General features: G+C 41.1%; 1 gene segment (V, D, J or C); it reads left to right on the forward strand.

The window, feature by feature from the left end:
* Positions 1 to 268: 268 nt before the first annotated feature.
* Positions 269 to 23047, forward strand: LOC132381566 (Ig heavy chain C region-like). The segment is given in 5 exon segments: positions 269 to 311; positions 440 to 718; positions 13416 to 13718; positions 21851 to 22168; positions 22545 to 23047. Coding segments are annotated over 5 exon segments (1326 nt in total).
* Positions 23048 to 24321: the final 1274 nt, after the last annotated feature.

A 24321-nucleotide genomic window follows, 5' to 3' on the forward strand; every position in this document is an offset into this window, starting at 1 on the left:
ACATTCACTGCCGATGGAGATCTTTCTCTATATATCTATCCATACGTTTATGCTCATATATTTCACCAATGTAATTATGGAAATATCGGATATAAAATACAACATTAACAGAGCTTGAATCGCAGTTGATACGCCTTCTGCATTATGCAAATGAGCCCAGACCCTCGAGGCTTATAAAGTCTTTGCTCCTTCGCAAGGTTGCACAGACAGTCGACGCTGATGTCTAGAATCTTCTCTACTTAACAGGCTTTCTGGTGGTGAAGAAACCATGAATATGTTGTGTGTTTTGATATTTTTAGCGTGGTTACCGAGTACGTGCTGTTCATTTTTAAAGAGAATTATGATTACTATTTTGCCGTTGCGTAAACAAATTTCATTTTATGTTACATCCTGTGCTGCTTCAGATATGTGATGATTAAATTTGTTTTCCTCCCTTCAGATGCCTTCAGTGTATGGGTAGAACAGACACCAAAAGAAGCAACAAAACAAACAGGCGAAACTCTGACCATAAACTGTGTTTTAAAAGATGCTTTCTGTGGCCTCAATAGCACACGTTGGTACCGCCAAAGACCCGGTCAAACCAATAACGAAAGCTTATCGATTGGAGGGCGATATGCGGAATCTCTCAACAAGCCAACAAACTCCTCTTCGCTGCAGATCAGGAATCTAATTGTTGAAGATACAGCTACGTATTTCTGCCATGCTCTCCACTACCACAGTAACGAAGTTGAGCACAAGCCAATTCAAATACGTTGGAAAATCTTTCACGCGAGAAACTATGATTGCTTCCGTTTTTTGGAGAATAAAATTGCTGAGCCGTAACGGATTACATTGTAGAGCGAGGGTTCGTTTATAAAACGTTAGCGACAGTCACTATGCCGCACATTTCCAAGTGGGCACATCTGGAGGTGCAGCGTCACTTTGGTCTTCCAGAGTTATGCAAATGGAGACATTATTGCTATTGAATGAACCCCTGTGCAGATAAAGAATGCCACAGTGATCTAAAGCATGGACTCTGCAATTCAAAAATCACAAATGCATTTGGTAATTGGAGAAAGGACAATGCTAACCAGTTTCTGAACTGTACAATGCAGACGCTATTTTCGAAGGATTATTGGCTATAAAAGTAGCTGTGCGGAATAAAAACGGCCTTAAGCAAGATTGCAATTTGCGTCTTGACCACATGATCTAGTATTGATTTACAAGGAACCTTTTAGTACTAGCATCAATGACTGTGTCAACAACAGTGCCACAGTGATGAATCTGCAATCGCCATCATGCATAAATCTCCTCCGCAATTCTTAGTGCAAAACTAATGCAAGACATTCCTTCAGCGACTAAAACTTTTCACTGCCCAACATACTGCCTCTGCCAGACACTGGTACGCATAATGGAGCCTTACTCTATACACTTGTGTAATTGCAGTAGAAATATTATAATCATATGAATAACAAAGCTTTGATATTTTCCTTGATATCTGCCTGGCTGAGAGTTATTATCGACGGAAGCCAATTAAACCTTTTCATTCATGACCAGTTCCCTCATATCATGGAGGTATAGGATTACTTGGCGGATTTATACACTATTTACAACAGTGAGGTTATTGTGCTCGCGTGAAATGATGTGTCAAAACAGTGCCACAGCAGTCTAAGCCATAGCACAAATCTCCGGGGCAGTTTTATTTTGTTCGTCGATTTGTAAATGGGATTACAAACTGCGCCTTTACGTTCATAGATGTTGCTCGACATAATTTTAAAAAGATACTTCTTCTTTGGGTTGAATTCCACCTACATTCCTTGGTGCTTAATCAACAAATTTCCCGTTTCAATATCACAAGCCCTTTTAATGCACCGAATATACAGGTGGGCGGGTGAAAACTGAAAGAAATTGAGACCTGTTGACCTCTAGAGTATATTGTTAAGCCTTTTGTTTCTGTCTTATTCTGGAAGACATACCTCTATAATTCACTTTTAATGATCACTTTCCGTATTGGAATGAATAGGAAGTAAATCATTGTGTACGTACACGGTGGTGGCACAAAGCTGACTGTCATAGCTGGTAAGTGACATATTTCATTACATTTTGGGCAAGCGCATATGTTTCCCGATGAGAAGGGCAATTAGAATCTCACTTAAACGTTAATAAAAAAGAAACTACAAAAAAAACTCACTTAAATTATGCAAACGGAGTAATGCACTATCATAACATACTTTTGCAAATAGAAAAATGCTAACTCGCTGAGATGTCCCAGAAGAAGTTAAATACGTGCCTTTCCTCCCAAGATAATTCCTTCATTGGCTTAAAAGAATAAAATTGAACTTGGAGTACTTTTACAAATCGAAGCGCATCAATTACCCTCGACCTGCTGCACGCCTGCCCAGACAGTAACTTTAAAGTGTTACCTGATACATTGATATAATGTGATTTTTCATATATTTGTATATTTGAGTGCCGATTAGCTTCCCACTGTCTCAGACACGAGCAACATCGCCGTGCGATACCTATATTAGAGAAAACCTCTTTATCGGTTTAAATATATGAAGATTTAGTGTGTAAAGTGAACCGAACTACGAAAGAAGTTTGAAGATGAAATAGGTTTCAGTACACAAAGGGGTCGCTAGAAATATAAACGGTATTTTATTAATTTGATGCTTGGCAGGGAATTTGAATCATAAACTCGTAGTGAAAACAACTTGATACATTGCTGGAATAGAATAAAATGTCTTTTATTTAGAAAGACATATCGTCTTCTAACAACCACTTAAAATCCGTGCAAGTCTGGAAGGATGAAAAAGATTTTCTCAGACTTGTTTGACTTGTATAACTTTGGTTATATTTTAACGTCAATTTTCAGAGTGTTCAGGGAGGGGAGAGGTGGGCGAAAGGCGGTTCTGATCGCAAAGCGAGAAGAGATAACAGAATCAATGTTATCAATGTTGAATGATAACATAATCAACTTAGTCTGTGAAAGCGGGACACGATAATATTAAGTCCCCACCATCTCGCTGAATGCCTCTAAGTCAATTGCCAGTTCAAATAAAATTTACACTCCTGACCGTAATACGTTTCAGGCGTTCAGTATCGCTCAAGATACCAATTATAAAATTGGTATTAAACAGACTGTGTTGCAATACAAAATATAAAATTGCCGTTAGCTAAACGGTATGCTAAATTATAGTTTGCAATGGAACCGTTGCTGCGAAACGAGTTTTAATTTTCATCAAATAAATAGAACGATAGTTCCGACAAGTAATTCCTCCCCAGATACAAACTCAAAAGAAGGTAAAAGTCTGACCCAGAAAAGCGGAGGGAGGCAATTTGCAATTCTACCCATAATTGATGCAATTTAATTCAACTTATTGCTGTTTGTTTGCTTCACCTTTCTTAGTTTTTAACATGTTGGAACCTAATCCAGTTCTACGTGTTTTGTTTTTTAAATACGCAAGTAAAAAAGTCGCCTTTGTTAGTATGTAGCGCTGAGTTATATTACTCCATCTGCCCAGCCCATTTTCTCCCAATACTCTAGCAATTAATGCAGACCTTCCCCTTGAGTTTTGATCATTTTCATGAAAGGAACTTCTCCGTCGTCAAGCACAGTCGATTCCATGCACTTAACCAAACAATTGGGGAGGTTAATTTATTGAATACTTCCAAACTAAATCAATGCCCTTTCTATTTTGCTGTGCTAATGACAATCAAAAGGAAACTGTCCGATACCAGCACCTGTTATTCAGTCCAGTGAAATGAATGGACGGTTCCTGATCTCCGAGTCGTATCTCAAGATTCCTTCGCTTCGGCAAGTGACAGCCCGGGTTTTCTGTCTTGATCTCAAAAACTCAATGCACGTATTTTATCTTTAGCTTTCCTTCCCTTGTAAATCCAGTGACGTTACAAATAACGCTCTCAGTTAGGGCCCAAGATTACCCATAAGACCATGAGTCTGGAGCAGAACTAGGCAGTTCGGCGCATCGGTATGCTCCACCATTATCTGCACGCAAAGACTTATCCAGAATCTATCAACCAGAGCTTTAAATACTCTCGAGGATCTGGCCTCTATCTACACCGTGTATGCCAACGAAAAACACAGATTCACCACCCTCCGGCTAATAAAAAATTCATCCTCATCTCCTTTCTAAATGGACGTCCCTCGGTTCTGACGTTGTGCCTTTTGATTCTAGACTCGCTCACAATAGGAACCATACTTTCCTTGTCCACATTATTTAGGCCTTTCCACACTTGATACGTTTCAACGTGACCACCCTCTTAATTTTACTAAATTCCAATGAATAAACGCTCCTGTGATAGACGTTTAAAATCGTAATCACTTTTGTGAATTTCCTTTGAACTTTCTACAGTGTCATCACATTCTTTCTAAGAGGCCTCAAACTGCTCACAATCAAGGATGTAATGCTTTATAAGGCACTGGCAATGAGGTTTTATATTCTAGTCCTCTCGAAATGAATGCTAAAATTGCATTTGCCTTCCTGATCACCAATTCAACTTGCAATTAACCTTTAGAGGAATCCTGCACGAGGACACCCAAGTCCCTTTACACCACAGATTCTTTGAAATGTCTCCTCATTGTAGTCTGGACCTTAATTCCTTCTACCGATGTGCATGACCATACACTTCGTCTTTCTATTCCAAATGTTTCTTTTTTGCTCATTGTCCCAATCAGTCTAAGTCCTTCCGCAGACTCCCTGTTTTCCCAACACTACCCGATTCTCAGCATATCTGGAATCCTCTGCAAACGGCCACAAAGCCATCAACTCTGTCATGCAATTCATTGGCATATAACGTAAAAAGAAGCGGCCCAACAGACGACTGTAGAATACCAGAGTCTCCACAGCCAACCAATACAGACTTGCATTATTCCCTCTCTTTGTCTCCTGCCAATTAGCCAATGCTCTGACCATGCTAGTATCTTTCCTCTAATACCGACGCTACTTCTTCAAAGGGTTCGAAATGATTTGTGAGGATTTTCCCTTAAAGAAACTATTCTTTCAAGTATCCCGAAGCCTCAGCCTTAACAATCGAATCAAGGAATTTCTAACCAGAGAGGTAAGCTTAACTGGCCTATAATTTACTTTACTCAACCTCCCTCCTTTCCTGAAGAGTGGAGTGACATTTGGAATTTTACATCCCTTCGGAATCATCCCAGAATCTAGTGATTCTTGAAAGATCACTACTAAAGATTCCACAATCTCATCAGCTACCACTTTTAGAACCGTAGGCTGTAGTCCATTTGGTCCAGATGACTAATCCACCTGCAGTCCTATCAGCTTTCCAAGCACCTTCTCCCTAGTAATGCAATATCTCCGATCCATGCTTTATTACGCTTGCTGTTCCTTACTCTACCTATAACGATTCTACATCTTTGATCCTATATCACCTCTTCTCAGGATTGAATTTCATTTTCTCCCAACAGTATCACGCCATCCCTTCTGCCTACCTGCCTGCTCTTTCCATACAATGTGTATCCTTGGACGCTGAGCTCCCAACTATAATCTTATTTTAGCTATGACTCAGTGATGCCTACATCGTCATAACTGCCAGTCTGAAACTGCGCTACAAATCAGCTACCTTATTTCGCAAACTGCATGCATTCAAATATAAGATCTTCTGTTCGGTATTCGTCACCATTTTTCCACGTCCCCCTGTAATACTGCAACTCACTGACTGTCATTTTGCCCAATTATCTATCTGACCTTCTTGAAAATCCCACTGCACACTGCCTCTGCTTGCATACCAGCTGCCACATCCTCAGCACTATCTCACTGTCTCCCATCACCTCGCCAAGTTAGTTGAAACCCTCTTCAACAGCTCTTGTAAACATTATCGCAAGTATATTGATCCCCAAACACGCTCCTATTGTGTAGGTCATCCAGAAGAGATCCCAATGATCTTAAACAGTGCCCCTGCACTATTTCCTCAACCATACATTCATCTGCTAGACGATCCAACTTTGAACTTCACTGTTGAACTTCACTGCACAGGCAGAACTCCAGAGAGTACAGTCCAACACTAGAGGTCCTGGTTTTCAGCTTTTTGCTTAGAAGCTTAAATTCTCTCTTTAGGACTTCTCCCTTTTCCTACCTATGGCATTGGTGTTACTGTGTACCCAGACTTCTGTCTGCTCATCTTCCCCATTTAAAATCCTCTGGATCCATTCTGAGACGTCTCTGAATCTTGCACTTAGGAAGCAACATACCATCCGGGTGACTCTATCGTGTCCATAGATTCTGGCGTCAACTGTTCCTATCACTAGTTCAGTCCTCTTTTGTCCCCTTTCCTTTTGAAACATAGCAGCAGATGCAGTTCCAGAAACACTAATGCTGCGGTTTCCCCCTGCTGGTAGGTCGTCGTAGTGCACCACACACACACACACACACACACACACACACACACACACACACACACACACACACACACACACACACACACACACACACACACACACACACACACACAGACACACACACTCTCACACTCGAAAGTGGTATACTTATTATTGTCGGGAACAGCCACAGAGATATTCTGCATCGGCTGCCGATTTTCTGTTCTTCTCCGCACCATGCTTAGACGTGACCACTCCCTGTAGATGCTATTTCTCACCTCCTAATTTTCCCATATGAGCTGAAGGTCAACGAACTGCAACTCCAGTTCCATAACACGTTGTTTGAGGAGCTGCTGTTCGGTGAACCTGATGCAAATGTGTTTATCCAGAAGGATGGAGATCTCCCAGGGTTTCAATTCTGAGATAAATAGCACAACAAGTCCCTGGAGCAATCCTCACTGCTCTCTGAACCAACCGAGGAAGGTTGTAGAAGAAGAATATAACCAGGTACTTGCCTTGCCCAAGCGTGTTGTCGCTCAAGCCTGGTGAGTCAGATCCTCCCTACTCCAACACTGGTCCACTCACACAATGACTGCTCTGCTTGTCGCTTCCTCGTTTTTATTTGTTCACTTGCCCACCTCATGGAAAGTACGCAGGTGATTGAGAGGTCACCTCTCACGAATCTGGCGCAGTCATCCGTGAAAAGGCCCAGAAGGAATGAGGCTTTTAATCCCATAGTATCCAATGTGAGCCCAACCTCGTCCATCCTGCAAACTGTAGGGATCAATGTATTTTCCAAATAGGATCACGGATTTTGCCTGCACGCACCCTTCAGACAGTGACTTCATAACCCCAGCAACATTATGGATGTGATTCCTTATCCATTTACCCTCAACTGGTCCAACGTTTTAATTAAATCTGCCCACCAAATCTATTCATCCTTGGCTTCTGACTCCTTTGCTGACATGAACTTACAAGGCAAGAATGCAAATATACAAATTAGGAAATGGACCTGGCCATGCCGTCGATAATCCTACTTTTCTACTTCACCGTTGTCCGTCTTATTATGAGCTCTAAACTTCACTTCCCACCCGTGATATGTGATTGTCCTTTGCTTTGTATGTACGCATCCATCTCTCCTTTCAAAAGTATTGCAATATCCTTCTACTGCATGTAAGTAATTCCAATATTTGTAATACACTACAAGAGAAAAGAAAACTTTACCTAGACTCTGTCATAATAGAGGGACCTCATATTTATGCTCCAGCTTCGTCTAACAAGCGAAAGACGTGCAGCTGGCTCGTTAATTTTCAAAAGAATATTGTTCACAGTTCTTAGAACAATGATAGAACTTGAGTGGAATTGATGTGATTCTGGAGGCGAATAAACCAAAATGGATTCATGTTGAATCAGAGTAAGAAACTTGTACAAGTTCTGCACACGTTCGGTAGATCGAAACAGTTGTTTCTATTTTAGTTTTCGTTTGTTGCTTTTACTTTATTCAGAGATACAGCACAGAAAGGACATTTTTTCGCAACTAGTAACGCCACCCTGTAACTCTCCTACTTAACCCTAACCTAATAAAAGGACAATCTACTAACTGGTCTGTCTTTGGACTATAGGAGTTAAAGAGAGTATCGGGAGGGAACCCGCACGGTGTCGGGGAGACCGAGCAAACTCCTTAGACATGGCGCAGGAATTGAACTCCAAAATAAGACCGGCCGAGCTGCAATAGCATTGTGTTAACTGCTGAGTTACCATGTGCCTTCTGCTTCACCAAACCTCTTTCTAAATATCCACGTTTCCTTCGTCCTTATCGTTTAGACTAATTATAAATATTCGAGACCCAATACATATCCACGTAATTCTAGCGAGCACTAGCCATACCGCTATTACAATGTCGGCTGTAAGATTGGGGTTCAATTCCTGTCTGTCAGGAGTTTGTACATTCTTTTCCGTGATTGCGTGTGTTTTCTCCAGGTGCTCCGTTTTTCTCCCATATTCCAAAGCCGTATGCTTAGGGTTAGTGAGTGTGAGCATGCTATGTCGGCGCCGGAAACAGCGATTGCTGCAAGCTGCCCAGCACGTTCCTGGCTAATTTGATTTGACACAAACGGCGCATTTCACGAGTTTGCTTCAGCTTCATCCCACTGGGTACCGGAAGTCGTCTCTCGTAGTGTAAAACGGGAAGTTTAATAGGAAGGGTGGACTTGGAGAATTAAAGTGGCACAATGATCAATGTTATCTAATGCCAGGTTCATCTCAGCGGGCACACTGTAAACTTGCCATGTTGATTCCCACAATCAGTACACCTCAACACTCATCAACAGCCAGGTGCAGTTTGAGAAAATTGTAATAGTGCAGATTATAAAATACAGTGTTGTGTGCTATGGACAGATTGGTAACGTTTCAGATTATATTAGATTAGATTCAACTTTATTGTCATTGTGCCGAACACAGTTACAAAGCCAATGAAATGTAATTAGCATCTGACCAGATGTGCGAAAGAATAGTATTATTGAGAAAATACCTGTAAATAAAAAATTAAGTGCTACAGCATACAAATATGAAAGTACTGAGACAGTCCAATATGGGTGCAATTCTGTTTAGCGCTGTGATGTGAAGTTCAGCACAGTCACAGCCTCAGGGAAGAAGCTCTTCTTGAGCCTACTGGTGCGGGAGCGGAGGCTCCTGTATCGCTTACCAGATGGGAGGAGAGTAAAAAGTCCATGGTTAGGCTGGGGTACATCCTTGATAATACTTTTCGCCCTGACCAGGCAGCTTCTATGGTAGATGATCCAATGGTGGGCATTTGGGTGCCGATAATCCACTGAGCAGTTTTCACCACCCGCTGGAGTGCTGTGCAGTCCGATACGGGACAATTGCCATACCATACTGAGGTGCAGTGCCCTACTCATAGTTTTCCTGTGAGTATTACATACATCATGATCATCAAACTACAAAGTTCAAAGTATAATCAAAGTACATATACGTCATCATATATCAGAGAGATGCCATCTCTCTGGCACTACATTCCTCCTTAGAACACCTGGAGAATAAAGACGCATATGTAAGGCTCATTTTCATCGACTACAGCTCTGCCTTTAATACCATCACTCCGAATAAACGGATTCCTAAGCTCCGGAACCTGGGTCTTAGCACACAGATCTGCAGGTGGATCTTCAACTTCCTCACGGACAGGACAGGCTGTAAAAATAGGGGACAAACTCTCTTCTACAATCACTCTGAGCACCGGTGCCCAACAAGGCTGTGTATTCAGCCCCCTGCTGTACTCACTGTACACTCACTGTACTCACTGTACTGACTGTGTAGCCAAGTTTCCATCAAACTCAATATATAAGTTTGCTGATGACACCACAATTCTAGGCCGTATCTTGGGTAATGATGAGTCTGAGTGCAGGGAGGAAATTAAGAACCTGGTGGCATGGTGCGCAGACAATAGCCTATCCCTCAATGTCAGCAAGACGAAGGAATTTGTTGTTGACTTCAGAAGGAGTAGCCTATCTAGCACAACCCTATCTAGATCGGTGGTGCGCAGGTGGAACAGGTCGAACTCTTTAAGTTCCTCGGGGTGAATATCACAAATGACCTGACTTGGTCAAAACAAGCAGAGTCCACTGCCAAGAAAGCCGAACAGTGCCTTTACTTCCTGAGAAAGCTGAAGAAATTTGGCCTGTGTCCTAAAACCCTCACTAATTTTTATAGGTGCACCGTAGAAAGCATTCTTCTAGGGTGCATCACAACCCTGGTATGGAAATTGTCCTGTCCAAGACCGGAAGAAGCTGTAGAAGATAGTGAACATAGCCCAGCACATTACACAAACCAATCTTCCATCCTTGGACTCACTTTACACCACACGCTGTCGGAGCAGTGCTGCCAGGGTAATCAAGGACAAGACCCACCCAGCCAACACACTGTTTGTCCCACTTCCCTCTAGGAGAAGGTACAGGAGCATGATGATTCGTAGGGCCAGATTCGGGAACAGCTTCTTTCCAACTGTGATAAGACTGCTGAACATATCCTGACCCAGTTCCGGACCGTACCTTCACAATATATGGACCTGACTTGCACTACCTTACTTTCCCTTTTCTATTTTCTAGTTATGATTTATAATTCACATTTTTATTATATTTATTTCGATTTGTACTTCAGGGAACATGAAGCGCAGAAGCAAAGATCACTGTGTTGATTGTACGCTCTAGCATCAATTGTTTGGTGACAATAAAGTATAAAGAATAAAAAAATGGAATGTGGGTCATTTAGACCAATATCCGTTCTTAATGTAGATTATAGATTATTTACCTCCATCATGGCCAAACGATTAGAAGAGTTTCTACCCATATTGATACGTAACGATCAGATAGGTTTTATACAACGACGCCAGACACAAGACAATATACGAAGGACACTTCTCATTATGGATCATATACAAAAAATAAAATCGAAGCAATAGTGATAAGCGTGGATGCTGAAAACGCATCTGATTCGGTTAATTGGAATTTACTTTACAGAGTTTCACATAGATTTGGTTTCCAAGACACAATTATTAAAACTATACAGACACAATATGACAATCCTACTGCTAGGCTTAAAATCAATGGATATTTATCAAATAGTCTTACCCTAGAAAGGGGCACGAGACATGGTTGTGCATCATCACCGCTACTCTTCGAGTTATATCTGGAACCATTAGCTCAATACGTCAGACAAAATGAAGATATCAGGGGAATTACTATTAAAGGGACAGAGAATATATAGGCTTGTTATACGGATGATATTTTGATCTATCCAGGGCAACCAACATACTCTTTACATAAGTTGATGCCATCCTTTGAACAATATGGTCAATTATCAGGATACAAGATCAACATAGATAAAATCCAATTACTTTCATAGTACTATAGCCCACCAAGAAAAATTGAAAGTAGGTACCCCTGGGCATGGCACATAGAATCTTTCAAATATTTGGGCATCATTATGCTAAGAGTTTTGGCAAAATTATCAGAAGTAATTTTCAGCGTTTATGTAAAAAAATTAAGGAAGATATGGCAAGATGGAATCTGATTCCTTTTTTCAGTCTCAGTTCAAGGATTGAGTCTATTAAAATGAATATACTGCCCAGACTGTTATATCTCTTTCAGACCATACCAATAGAGATTAATCAAAATCAATTCAATAATGGAACAAGATGTTATCAAGCTATATTTGGCAAGGTAAAAGGCCTAGAGTTCGTCTCAAAACTTTGCAATTAGCAAAGGAAAAGTGTGGATGGGGCCTTCCTTCTCTTAGAGATTATTATTTTGCAGCACAATTGAAAGCTGTGATATGTTCGTGCAACCCACATATGATGCTCAATGCAAAGACATTGAGGAGCGGGTACTTCCCATCCTCATACAAGCAATTGTGACTGATAACCTGCAAAGGTACATTAATACTATTGATAACCCATGGGTGAAATTGACTCTTAAAATATGGAAAACTACTATAAAAGAATATAATCTCGAGGGAGATATTGCAATTCTTAAATGGTGTGCATTTGACTCGGATTTTTTACCAAATAAATTGGATGCTAGATTTAAGGACTGGACAGCTAAAGGAATAACAGTTCTTTGCAACATAATGAAAGAAGGAATACTGTTCAGTTTTGAAGAGAAACACTTATTAGAAAAACAAGATTTTTATTGGTATTTACAGATGCGACAATATTGTAATAAGACGCTTAAAATGTAACCAAGGCAAGTACATGCTTGGTAGAGCTATTTAGAAAAGCATATAATTCAGATAATAGTAGTAGAATCATTTCAAGCATCTATAAGGGGTTGTCAAATCTTAAAACACATTCGACTTCATACATTAAAACAAAATTGTAGAAGGAAGGAGGGATAATTATATCTGCGGAAGAATGGACAATAATATGAAGGTATCAATGGAAGTGTTCCAGTTCACAGAAATGGAGGGAGTTTGGATGGAAAAACTTGATAAGATATTTTATTACAATCTTTCAGAAATCCCATTATGATAGTAACCTCCTTGTTTGCTGGAGAAATTTTGGGAATAAAAATGCAAATCATTATCATAATTTTTGGGACTGCCCTGTTATCAAAAATCTATTGGAGGGGGTACACAATGCCCTGCAAGATATCTTTAAATGTGAAATACCCTTAGAGTGTAAGACCATATATTTTGGATATATACCTCAAGAATGGTTGAAAAGAGATACATATTTAATGAATATACTGTTGGTGGCTGGTAAAAAGACTCTTACAGGGAAATGGTTATCACAGGAGAGCCCAACTTTAAATACATGGATGGAAATTACAATGAACATTTACAAAATGGAGAAGATAACAGCATCTGTTAATCATAAGCTGGAACAATTTGATTCATAATGGGAGAAAAATGGCTTAACTACATAATGCCTCATAGGACTGATTTTATTCTCACAAATCAATGAATATGTTGTAAAAGAGATCACTCCCTACTGGTACAAAGTTCTTTCCTTTTGCTTGTTGTTTTCTTTCCACTCTTCTACCAGTGATAACCTCATATAAATATTCTCTGGAGATCTGTGACATATATGACTATATGATATATATGTGCAATGCTGAAAACCATCTTATGGACATGTTTGTCTGATGATGAACTTCAATTAAAAATAAATTACAAAAAAGGAAAGAAATAAATGAAAGGAATAAAGTAGTCGAGGCAACCATCCGACGACTCAAACCGTTAAACTTTGTGCTAAACAGGTCTTTCATTCTTGCATATATACATGGAATGACCTTAGACGTTGCATATTTTGCCACCTTTTTCCATCTAATATTTGCTTCCACGATCTAGCTTTCTGTGTTCTTTCCTCCCTCGGCTGGCTCCATACCTCTGACTATTCTACCACAAGCCACGGACCCTTTCCCCACTCCGGTATTTTATCACTGTCGTCCTTTCAGGGGAAGTCTGAATGTATCCGTCCCTTCACACTTCTTTATTATTAAATTGAAATCATTGCTAAGTTTCAGGTTCGTCATCAATAAATCATCCTCTCAATTTTGTGCTCTAGGATTCGCATTGTTTCTCAGAGATCCTACCGTTGAAGAAATGTGCACAAACAAAACTGCCACACTGGTCTGTGAAGTGATCGCCACAACTCCAGCTGAGGTTTCCATATCTTGGAGAGTGGGTGGAAAGGAAAGGCCTGATGGTGTTCAAACAGTACAAGCAACAAAGTTCGGAAGCCAATATCTGACAGTCAGCCGTTTGACCAGCAGCGTTGCCGAGTGGGACAGCGGGGTAGAATACTCCTGCTCGGTGCAGGACAATCAATTAGATACTCCGTTAGCAAAACGGACACGAAACACAAAAGGTGGGTGCAATAAGAGCAACCGAACTGCAAAGTAGTGTAGATGCAGAAAGAGGAACAGAAACTGCTGGATGTCAGGCAGCAGATTGCAGAGCAAAACAGGCATGACTGTGAGCGAGTTGCCCTCTGGTAAAGCTGTGTTGATACATAATTCAGGGGAAGACTCAGGGGAGTTGAGTGGGCAAAAGTTTAGGGGTAACACAAAGGGGAACATCTTTACTCAGAGAGTTGTAGCTGTGTGGAACGAGCTTCCAGTATAAGTGGTAGAGGCAAGTTCGATATTGTAATTTTTTTAAAAATTGGGTAGATATATGGACAGGAAAAGAATGGAGGGTTATGGGCTGAGTGCAAGTCGTTGGGACTAGGTGAAAGTGAGCGTTCGGCACAGACTAGAATGGCCGAGATGGCCTGTTTCCGTGCTGTAATTATTATACGGTTATATGGCTACATTAAATAGTTATAAGATGGGCGTTGCGACAATTACGTCACCAATAACATTCTCGCCATATCCGTTGATGTCCTTACCGCTCAGAAAACGATCAACTTCCGCCTTAACTATATGTACGGGCGGCCAACACCTCAGTCTGTGGCAGAGCATTCCACAGATCTACTATTCGCTGGCTGAAAAAAATTCCTCGTTACCTCTGTTCTAAAGGGTCGCCCGTTAATGTTGAGGCTGCGCCATCTCGGTCTTGATACCCCACCTTAGAAAACATCCTTTCCACATCACCCTATCTCGTCCTCTCAACATTAAGGAGCTTTCAATGGGATCCACACGCATTCTTCTAAATTCCAGTGAGTACAGTCCCAAAGCTGCCATACGCTCCGCATATGTTTTCCCCGTCAGTCCTGGAATCATCCTCGGGAACCTCCTCTGGACTCTCTCCAATGACAACACATCCTTTCTGTGATATTGGGCCCTAAACTGTTGACAATACTTTAGGTGCGGCCTAACTAGAGCCTCATAAACGATCAGCACAAACTCCTTGCCGTTATATTCTATTCCCCTCGAAATAAATGCCAACGTTGCATTGGCCTTCTTTACCACAAACTCAACCTGTAAATGAACTTTCTGGCAGTCTTGCGCGAGGACATCTAAGTCCCTCTTCACCTCTGATATTTGACACTTTTTCCCATTTAGATAATAGTCCGCACTATTGGTTCCATTTACCAAAATGTATCATCATACATTTCCCAACACTGTGTTCCATTTGCCACCTTTTTGTCCATTCTTCCAATTTCTCTAAGCCCTGCTGCAATTGCATTGCTTCCTCAGCACTACCTGCTCCTCCACCTTTCTTCATATAAGCCGCAAATTTTGCCACGAAGCCATCAATTCCATTATGTGAACCATTGATAAACAATGTGAAAAGCAGGTGTCCCATTCCTGACCCGTGAGGAACACCACTAGTCCCCGGCAGCTAACCAGAAAAAGTCTCCTTTTATTCCCATTCACTGCCTCCTGTCTGTCAGCTATTCTGGAATCCATACTTGCATCTGTCCGGTAAAGAGATAGGGTTTTATCTTGTTGAGCAGCTTCAGTTGTGGCATCTTATCACACCACTTCTGAAAATCCAATTAAATGACATTCACACCCTCGCCTCTGTCCACCCTGGTTGTTACTTCCTCGAAGAATTCTAAAAGATTTGTCAGGCAAGATTTCCCTTCACAGAAACCATGCTTACTTGACCTTTTTAACATCAGTCTCCAAGTACCTCAAAACTTCACCCTTAGTAATAGATTCCAACACTTCCCAACCACTGAGATTAGGCTAACTGGCCTATAACTCTCCCTCCTTAACGAGTGGAGAGACATTTGCCATTTTCCAGACTTCCAGGACCATGCCAGAATCAAGTGATTCTTGAAAGATCATGGCCAATGCATCCGTTATCTCCTCAGCAACCTCTCTCAGGAGTCTGGGATGTAAACCATTTGACCTAGGTGACTTACGTACATTAAGATCTTTAAGTTTGCCTTGCACTATTTTTCTTTGTAATAGAAATGGTACTCACTCCTGCTCCCTGATGCCCATTGACCTCTGGCACACTGCTAGTGTCTTCCACAGTGAAGATAGGTGCAAAGTACCCATTACGTTCATCTGATATTTCTTTGTCCCCATTACTACCTCACCATCTTCATTTTCTAATGGTCCAATATTACCTCTCACCTCCCTTTTACCCTTTATATAATTGAAAAAAACTTTGAATATCCTGCTTTATATTATTGGCTAGTCTGTCCTCAAATGTCACTTTTCCACTTTCTATAGCTTTTTTTGTTGCATTTTGTCTGATTTTAAACGCTTCCCAATCATCTAAATTCCCACTCACTTCTGCTACCTTACATGCTCTTTCCTTGGCTTTTACACAGCCCTTATCTTCCTTTGCCAGCCACGGTTGCCTACCCCTTCCATTTGAGAACTTCTTCCTCTGTGTCACATATCTATCCTGCGCATTATGGAACTATTCCAAGAAACTTCAGCCATCTCTGCTCTGCCGTTATCTCCGCCAATATTCTCCTCCAATCCACCTGGACAAGCTCCTCTCTCGTGCCTCTGCAATTCCATCTATTCCATTGCGATACAGATACATGCGAGTTATGCTTCTCAATGACCCCAACTAACCAAACCGGTATGTTTTTCTTTGACTCTGGGAAGAAACTGGAGCAGCTGGGGAAAACCCGTGCATTCCACGCGGACAACGTAGAGACTCCTCATTGAACAGCGCAGGCATTAAAATCCGAACTCCAAAACGTTCCGAGCGGTAGTAGCGTCGCGCTGCCGTGGCTCCGTGTTGTTGGTTGGCAAAGGTCAGAACCAGTATTTGCCCCAAAGAAAATGATGAAAATCAATTATACAAGCACAAAGACATCATCGTATTAGATGGTTAGGGCAGTTTAGTACCCTTCAGGGGCTTCATGAGTGAACTCCTTTCCAGGATAAGCACAGATGCTCGTTTATGTCAGCATATTGAACAAATCCAGTCACAATCCTCATCAAATGAAGCAGTCCATGTCTTGCGGGAAGATCGATATCAGATCCTAAAGTTGACACGGACTGCAAAGTGAGATTTCTGCGGCATAAGTTCAAGACAATAACTAAAATAAATTGTAACAATCTGCTCCGCATATTCAATGGTTCACGCACAAGAACATTCAGACCACCCCGAACACCAACATTTTCCAGTTTCCGACCATTGATAAAATATACTATCGTCATATTTATTTCTCCTCAGTCGATATCCTCAAGTTTTCCACGTAACATTCAATCTGCTGAGTACTTACCAATTTACTTATCTTGTGTACATCCCACCAAATTCTCCCAGAATCTTTCCCACAGCCCACGATTCCACATAACTTCTATTCCCAGTAAACAGACATATTGCAGTATATAGAAACATAGAAAATAGGTGCAGGAGTAGGCCATTCGGCCCTTCTAGTCTGCACTGCCATTCAGCATGATCATGGCTGATCTTCCAACTCAGAACCCTGTACCAGCTTTCTCTCCATACCCCCGATCCCTTTAGCCACAAGGTTCATATCTAACTTCCTCTTAAATATAGCCAATGAACTGGCCTCAACTGTTTCCTGTGGCAGAGAATTCCACAGATTCACCACTCTCTGTGTGAAGAAGTTTTGCTTCATCCTGGTCCTAAAAGGCTTCCACTTAAACCTTAAACTGTGACCCCTCGTTCTGGACTTCCCCAACATCGGAAACAATCTTCCTGCGTCTAGCCTGTCCAATCCCTTTAGAATTTTATACGTTTCAATAAGATCCCCCCTCAATCTTCTAAATTCCAGTGAGTATAAGCCTAGTCGATACAGTCTTTCTTCATATGAAAGACCTGCCATTCCAGGAATCAATCTGGTGAACTTTCTCTGTCCTCCCTCTATAGCAAGAATGTCTTTCCTCTAATTAGAGGACCAAAATTGCGCACAATATTCTAGGTGCGGTCTTACCAAGGCCTTGTCCAACTGCAGTAGAACCTCCCTGCTCCTGTACTCATATCCTTTTGCTATGAATGCCAACATACCATTTGCCTTTTTCACCACCTGCTGTACCTGCATGCCCACCTTCAATGACTGGTGTACAAAGAAACCCAAGTCTCGTTGCACCTCCCCTTTTCCTAATCTGCCACTTTTCAGATAATAATCAGTTTTCCTGTTCTTGCAACCAAAGTGGATAACCCCACATTTATCAACATTAAATTGCATCTGCCATGAATTTGCCCACTCACATAACCTATCCACGTCACGCTGCATCCATTTAGCATCTTCCTCACAGCTAACTCCGCCGCCCAGCTTCGTGTCATCCGCAAACTTGGAGATGCTGCATTTAATTCCCTCGTCTAAATCATTAATATATATTGTAAACAACTGGGGTCCCAGCACTGAGCCTTGCGGTACCCCACTAGTCACTGCCTGCCATTCTGAAAAGTTCCCGTTTACTCCTATTCTTTGCTTCCTGTCTGCCAAACAATTCTCTATCCACATCAATACCATACCCCCAATACCGTGTGCTTTAAGTTTGCACACTAATCTCTTGTGTGGGACCTTGTCAAAAGCTTTTTGAAAATCTAAATATACCACGTCCACTGACTCTCCCCTATCGACTCTACTAGTTACATCTTCCAAAAATTCTATAAGATTCGTCAGGCATGATTTTCCTTTCACGAATCCATGCTGAATTTTTCCGATAATTTCACCTCTTTCCAAATGTGCTGTTATCACATCTTTGATAACCGACTTTAGCATTTTCCCCACCACCGATGTCAGACTAACCAGTCTATAATTCCCCGGTTTCTCTCTCCCTACTTTTTTAAAAAGAGTGGTTACATTTGCCATCCTCCAATCCTCAGGAACTAATCCAGAATCTAAGGAGTTTTGAAAAATTATCACTAATGCATCCACTATTTCCTGGGCTACTTCCTTAAGCACTCTGGGATGCAGACCATCTGGCTCTAGGGATTTATGTGCCTTTAATCCCTTCAATTTACCTAACACCACCTCCCTACTAACATGTATTTCCCTCAGTTCCTCCATCTCACTAGACCCTCGGTCCCTGACAATTTCCAGAAGATTATTTATGACTTCCTTAGTGAAGACAGAACCAAAGTAGTTATTCAATTGGTCTGCCATGTCTTTGTTCCCTATGATCAATTCACCTGTTTCTGACTGTAAAGGACCTACATTCGTATTGACCAATCTTTTTCTTTTCGCATATCTATGAAAGCTTTTACAGTCAGTTTTTATGCTCCCTGCCAGTTTTCTCTCATAAACTTGTTTCCCTTCCCTAATCAAGCCGTTTATCCTCCTCTGCTAGTCTCTGAATTTCTCCCAGTTCTCGGGTATGCCGTTTTTTTTTTTTTTTTTTGGCTAATTTATATGTTTCTTCTTTGGAGTTGATACTATCCCTAATTTCCCTTGTAAGCCACGGGTGCACTACCTTCCATGGTTTATTCTTTTGCCAAATTGGGATGAACAATTGTTGTAGTTCATCCAAGCGATCTTTAAATGCTTGCCATTGAATATCCACCATCAACCCTTTAAGTATCATTTGCCAGTCTATCTTAGCTAATTTACGTCTCATACCTTCAAAGTTACCCTTCTTTAAGTTCAGAACCTTTGTTTCTGAATTAACTATGTCATTCTCCATCTTAATGAAGAATTCCACCATATTATGGTCACTCTTACCCATGGGGCCTCACACGACATGATTGCTAATTAACCCTTCCTCATTGCTGAATACCCAATCTAGAAAGGCCTGCTCTCTAGATGGTTCCTCGACATGATGGTTCAAAAAACCATCACGCATACTTTCCAAGAAATCTTCTTCCTCAACACCCTTACCAATTTGGTTCACCCAATCTATATGTAGATTGAAGTCGCCCATTATAACTACTGTTCCTTTATTGCACGCATTTCTAATTTCCTGTTTAATGCCATCCCCAACCTCACTACTACTGTTAGGTGGCCTGTACACAACTCCCGCCAGCGTTTTCTGCCCCTTAGTGTTAGACAGCTGTACCCATATCGATTCCACATCCTCCAGGCTAATGTCTTTCCTTTCTATTGCTTTAATCTCCTCTCTAACCAGCAATGCTACCCCATCTCCTTTTCTTTCCTTTCTCTCCCTCCTGAATATTGAATATCCCTGAATTTTGAGCTCCCATCCTGGAGCCATGTCTCTGTGATCCCAAATGTATCATATTCATTAATAACTATCTGCACATTCAATTCATCCACCTTGTTACGAATGCTCCTCGCATTGATACTCAAAGCCTTCAGGCTTCTTTTTACAACACTCTTAGCCTTTATACTATTATGTTGAAAAGAGGCTATTTTTGCTTTTTGCCCTGGATTTGCCTGCCTGCCAGTTTTACTTTTGAACTTAGTACTTTTTGCTTCTACCCTCGTTTTACACCCCTCTGTCTCACTGCACTTGTATCCATCCCCCTGCCACATTAGCTTAATGCCTCCTGAACAACACTAGCAAACGCTCCCCCCAGGACATTGGTTTCAGTCCAGCCCAGGTGCAGACCGTCCTGTTTATACCGGTCCCACCTCCCCAGAACTGGTTCTAATGCCCCAGAAATTTGAATCTCTCCCCTTTGCACCATTCTTCAAGCCACGTATTGATCTGAAATATCCTCCTATTTCTACTCTGACTAGCACGTGGCACTGGTAGTAATCCAGAGATTATTACCTTTGTGGTCCTACTTTTTAATTTATCTCCTTACTCCCTAAATTCACCTTGTACGACCTCATCTCGTTTATTACCTATATCGTTGGTATATCTCCCAGTAATATCATTGAAATAGACTCAGAGCATCTGAGGCCCCAGTATCGATCAGTGTGATAACCTGTTCGCCACAGCTTGTAGGGCCGTAAACCCTTACAGGTTTCGCTTCTGGTACATGGTTGCTGTACTGTTTAACATGCACAAAATAGACTGCTTTTATTCACCCGTGCTACTCTGACAGTATCACCCAAACACAAAGTACCATGATGGACTGGGGCTTCCAATACGCGGTCTCACTTGGAACCTTCCCTTCAATTTCGATGGGTTTATATCCTGTAACTCTCTACCCAACAGCTGTGAAAATTATGCTTCACCAGGAGCATTGAAGCAATTCAGGAAAATAGCTCACATTTTCTATGCAAGACAGGTAAACAATGAACTTACTAGCTGCATCGAGAATCTAAACAAAAGTAATAAAGCAAAATTACTAAAGGCGCGTGCACATTTGAAACTGAATTGATCCTCCAAATGTTACTGTATTTTAATACCACAGTTTATATTTTTTCTGGAACGCGTTGGTTGGTAAATAATGCAGGTGTCGGCTCATACATCGCAGTAGACTTTTATAATTTTCAAGATCAATCAAGTGGCAAGCGCGTCCTTCGAATACGTGGTTCCATTACATTTTATGGCACGTGGTAACCTACGGAGTCAATGTGGCCGCTTCGGTTTCACGTTACTGGCAGATTTTCCTATTTCTAGTGGAGTAACTCCCACAAAATATGACCGAAAATATTGAAGAGCTGGCAGTCAGTCCTCGGTTTGTAACGTAGCGATGTATTGAATGCTAAGCACACAACATGTTCTTTATTAGCATTCAGTGGCATGTTATATTTTGTTTTCTTTTTTCGAACAGCGTGCTACTCCGTCCATAATGGAGAAAGTACTGCAGTTTTAACTGAGTATTGCTTTCCGCTTAATAGTTCTTTTTGATCAGCTTATTTCAGAATCACACTGGGGACTGGCAGACAAAACCTTTTGCTCATTTTGTGTGAATACCTTTGAAGGAAGCCACGATTTCCCTCAGTATTTTAAAGATCTAAGGGGGAACGTTTGCATCCCTGAATGGGAAAAAGTACTTACTGTTAAAGTTATGTCAGTGTACTGTTTGCGCTGTGGTATCTATAATCAGCAGAATCAATGAGTATATCAGACAAGGAAGATAGAGGACTAGGGTTGATAAGGCAAGTATAGCTGTATTAGGGAAGCAGAAAAAAATGTCACAGAGAAATGCTTAGTAAGTTGGATTATGTGCTACTCCGGCCTGGTTATAGTTGTTATAATCCACATCTTGACCATCACAGAATGAATATAACCATTCCCACTTTTTTGCCAGAAGAATGCCTTATGGCTGACATTAATGCCATAATAAAAAAGCCTTCCTTTGAAGAGATTTGGATGCTTCGGAGGGCAACAATTGTGTGCGAAGTGGTTTACACAGATCTACAGAATGTCACCGTCTCCTGGCAAGTAAATGGGAGTCGGAGAATGAACGGAGTAGAGACTCGCGGTCCAGAGAGGAGGGGAAGTAAATCCGTCATCATTAGCAAACTAAAGATCAGTGTGGAGGAGTGGAACAGTGGAACCGAATACCTGTGCTTCGTAGAAGATCGTGATCTGCCAACACCACTGACAATCGCCACCAAAAAAAACAAGGGTAAGCGCAATTAACTGCCGTCTTGAGTACGCATGGTATATCAAACAAACATTTTGGTAGTGACCTAATCAATAGAATTGAAAACATAATCTCCTCCATTCCGTTGCGTAACAGCAATCCAGAAGAAAAAAAATGATCAGGACATTCGTGGTAACGTAGAAAAGAAGTAAATACACAAAACTGCAAAACTATACATGGTATCTTAATAACAAAGAGCAAATGCAACACCTTATTTAAATCTGGAGCCGATATGTCTTGTGTTGAAAAGCTGATCTAATTTCTGAGTTTATTGATATTTGAACATCTGGAGTCTGGTGAAGATACAAATCTGCAAGTCAAAGATGAAACTAATTTAAAATATGTTTTTCCCTTCCAGTTACTGAAATGCACCGCCCTAAAGCCTACCTCTTGTACCCATCAGCTGAGGAGATTCAAGCCGAGGAAGCAGCTACCCTAATTTGCCTCGTGACCGGTTTTTATCCGGAAGATATATACGTCGGCTGGATGGCTAATGACAACCTTTTGCATTCGGGATTCTCGATCCAGTTTAACAGCGATAAGGAAAACGGCTCTAACTCGGTTACCAGCAAACTGAGGATCAGCGCAGAAGACTGGGAGAAGGGAACCACCTATAACTGTTTGGTTGGACATCCGTCGCTACAAACAAATATAGTCAGAAGTATTAATAAATCGCGGGGAAAACCTACTTTAGTTAACGTGTCAGTTGTTCTAACTGACAGCTTTAAATCGAGCGTCTAATCATCCTTGATTTGATGACTAGTAGCTTGGAAGTGTTTCTTGCTTACCGCGTAGCTGTTTGAGTTTCCGTTTTGCTGATTTACTGAAGACCACGCATAGCATTCACTCTTCAGATTATACTACCGCAAATGAAATATTCCATTAATTTCATTTATTCATTAACATTCTGATGAGCTCTCGATAGCATTAGAATATTTTTAACTTTACGTTGATTCTGAAAATGTAGTACTTCAGAGATGCTATTAGGTCGCGGAATAGATAGCAGATAGCGATTTATTCTGTACGCAACATTATATTGAAATAAATTCAGAATGAAACTTCTTGGCTTCCACATGTGTGTTCTTATTTTTGCTCTTAAGAGTAAAACATTTTTCAGTTTTTTTTATATTAGCTTCATAAATATATTAGTATAGTTCCATTCTTTCCTTTTCACGTGTCGCAAATATGGCAGGGAGACGAGAGAGGCAACGATATAGGGCAAATTACTAAGGTTATTCAGATCCTAGCGGTTCGTGAAGATTAGATTCGAGATCTGATTTGACGGATAGGCTCGTTCGTGCATGTGCACCTGCCATCTGAACTTTAAAAGCAAAAGGTTCTTAGACAATAGACAACAGCACGGAATAATATCAGTATCAGAATAATTTTCTTTGACATTGTCGCGAATTTGATTGTTTTGCAGCAGCAGTACAGTGCAATACATAAAATACAATATGAAAGAGATGCTTAAAAATAAATAAGTAGTTATAAAAGGGGGAAATTAGTAAGGTAGATTTAGTGGGTTCATGGCTTGTTCAAAATCTGATGAAGAAGGAACAGAAGCTGTTCCTAAAAAGTTGAATGTGTGCCTTCATACTCCTGTACTTCTGATGGCAGAAATTAAAAGATGGCACATCCTGGATGGTGGGAGCCCTTAATGATTGTTGCCAACCCCTTGAGGCACCGCCTTTTGACATATTCTCAATGTTGGGGAGACTCGTGCCTATGGATAGCTGCACACAACCCTCTGCAGTATTTACTGTTCCCATGCAATGATGCCTAAATACCAGCTGGCGATTTAGCCAGTTAGAATGCTGACGTATTGAATGTTAGACTTGTGCAAAAGATTTGGTAGGGTCTTTGGTGATATACCAAATCTTCTCCAGCTCTTAATAAAATATACCAGTGACGTGCTCATTTCCCTATTTACATCCATATATTGGGATCTGGATAGATCTTCAGAGAATACCTCCTGGAACTTGAAATAGCCCACCTTTTCCACTGCCGACTCCTCGATTAGGACCGTCGTGTGTTCCTTCGACTTCTCTTTTCTGCTGTCGACAATAAGTTCATTTCTCTTATTCTTGTTGAGAACACGGTTGTTGCTGCGGCGCCACTCAACCAACTGATTAATC

The sequence above is a fragment of the Hypanus sabinus genome, chromosome 26 (genome assembly GCF_030144855.1).
Source record: "Hypanus sabinus isolate sHypSab1 chromosome 26, sHypSab1.hap1, whole genome shotgun sequence".
NCBI classification, from domain to species: domain Eukaryota; kingdom Metazoa; phylum Chordata; class Chondrichthyes; order Myliobatiformes; family Dasyatidae; genus Hypanus; species Hypanus sabinus.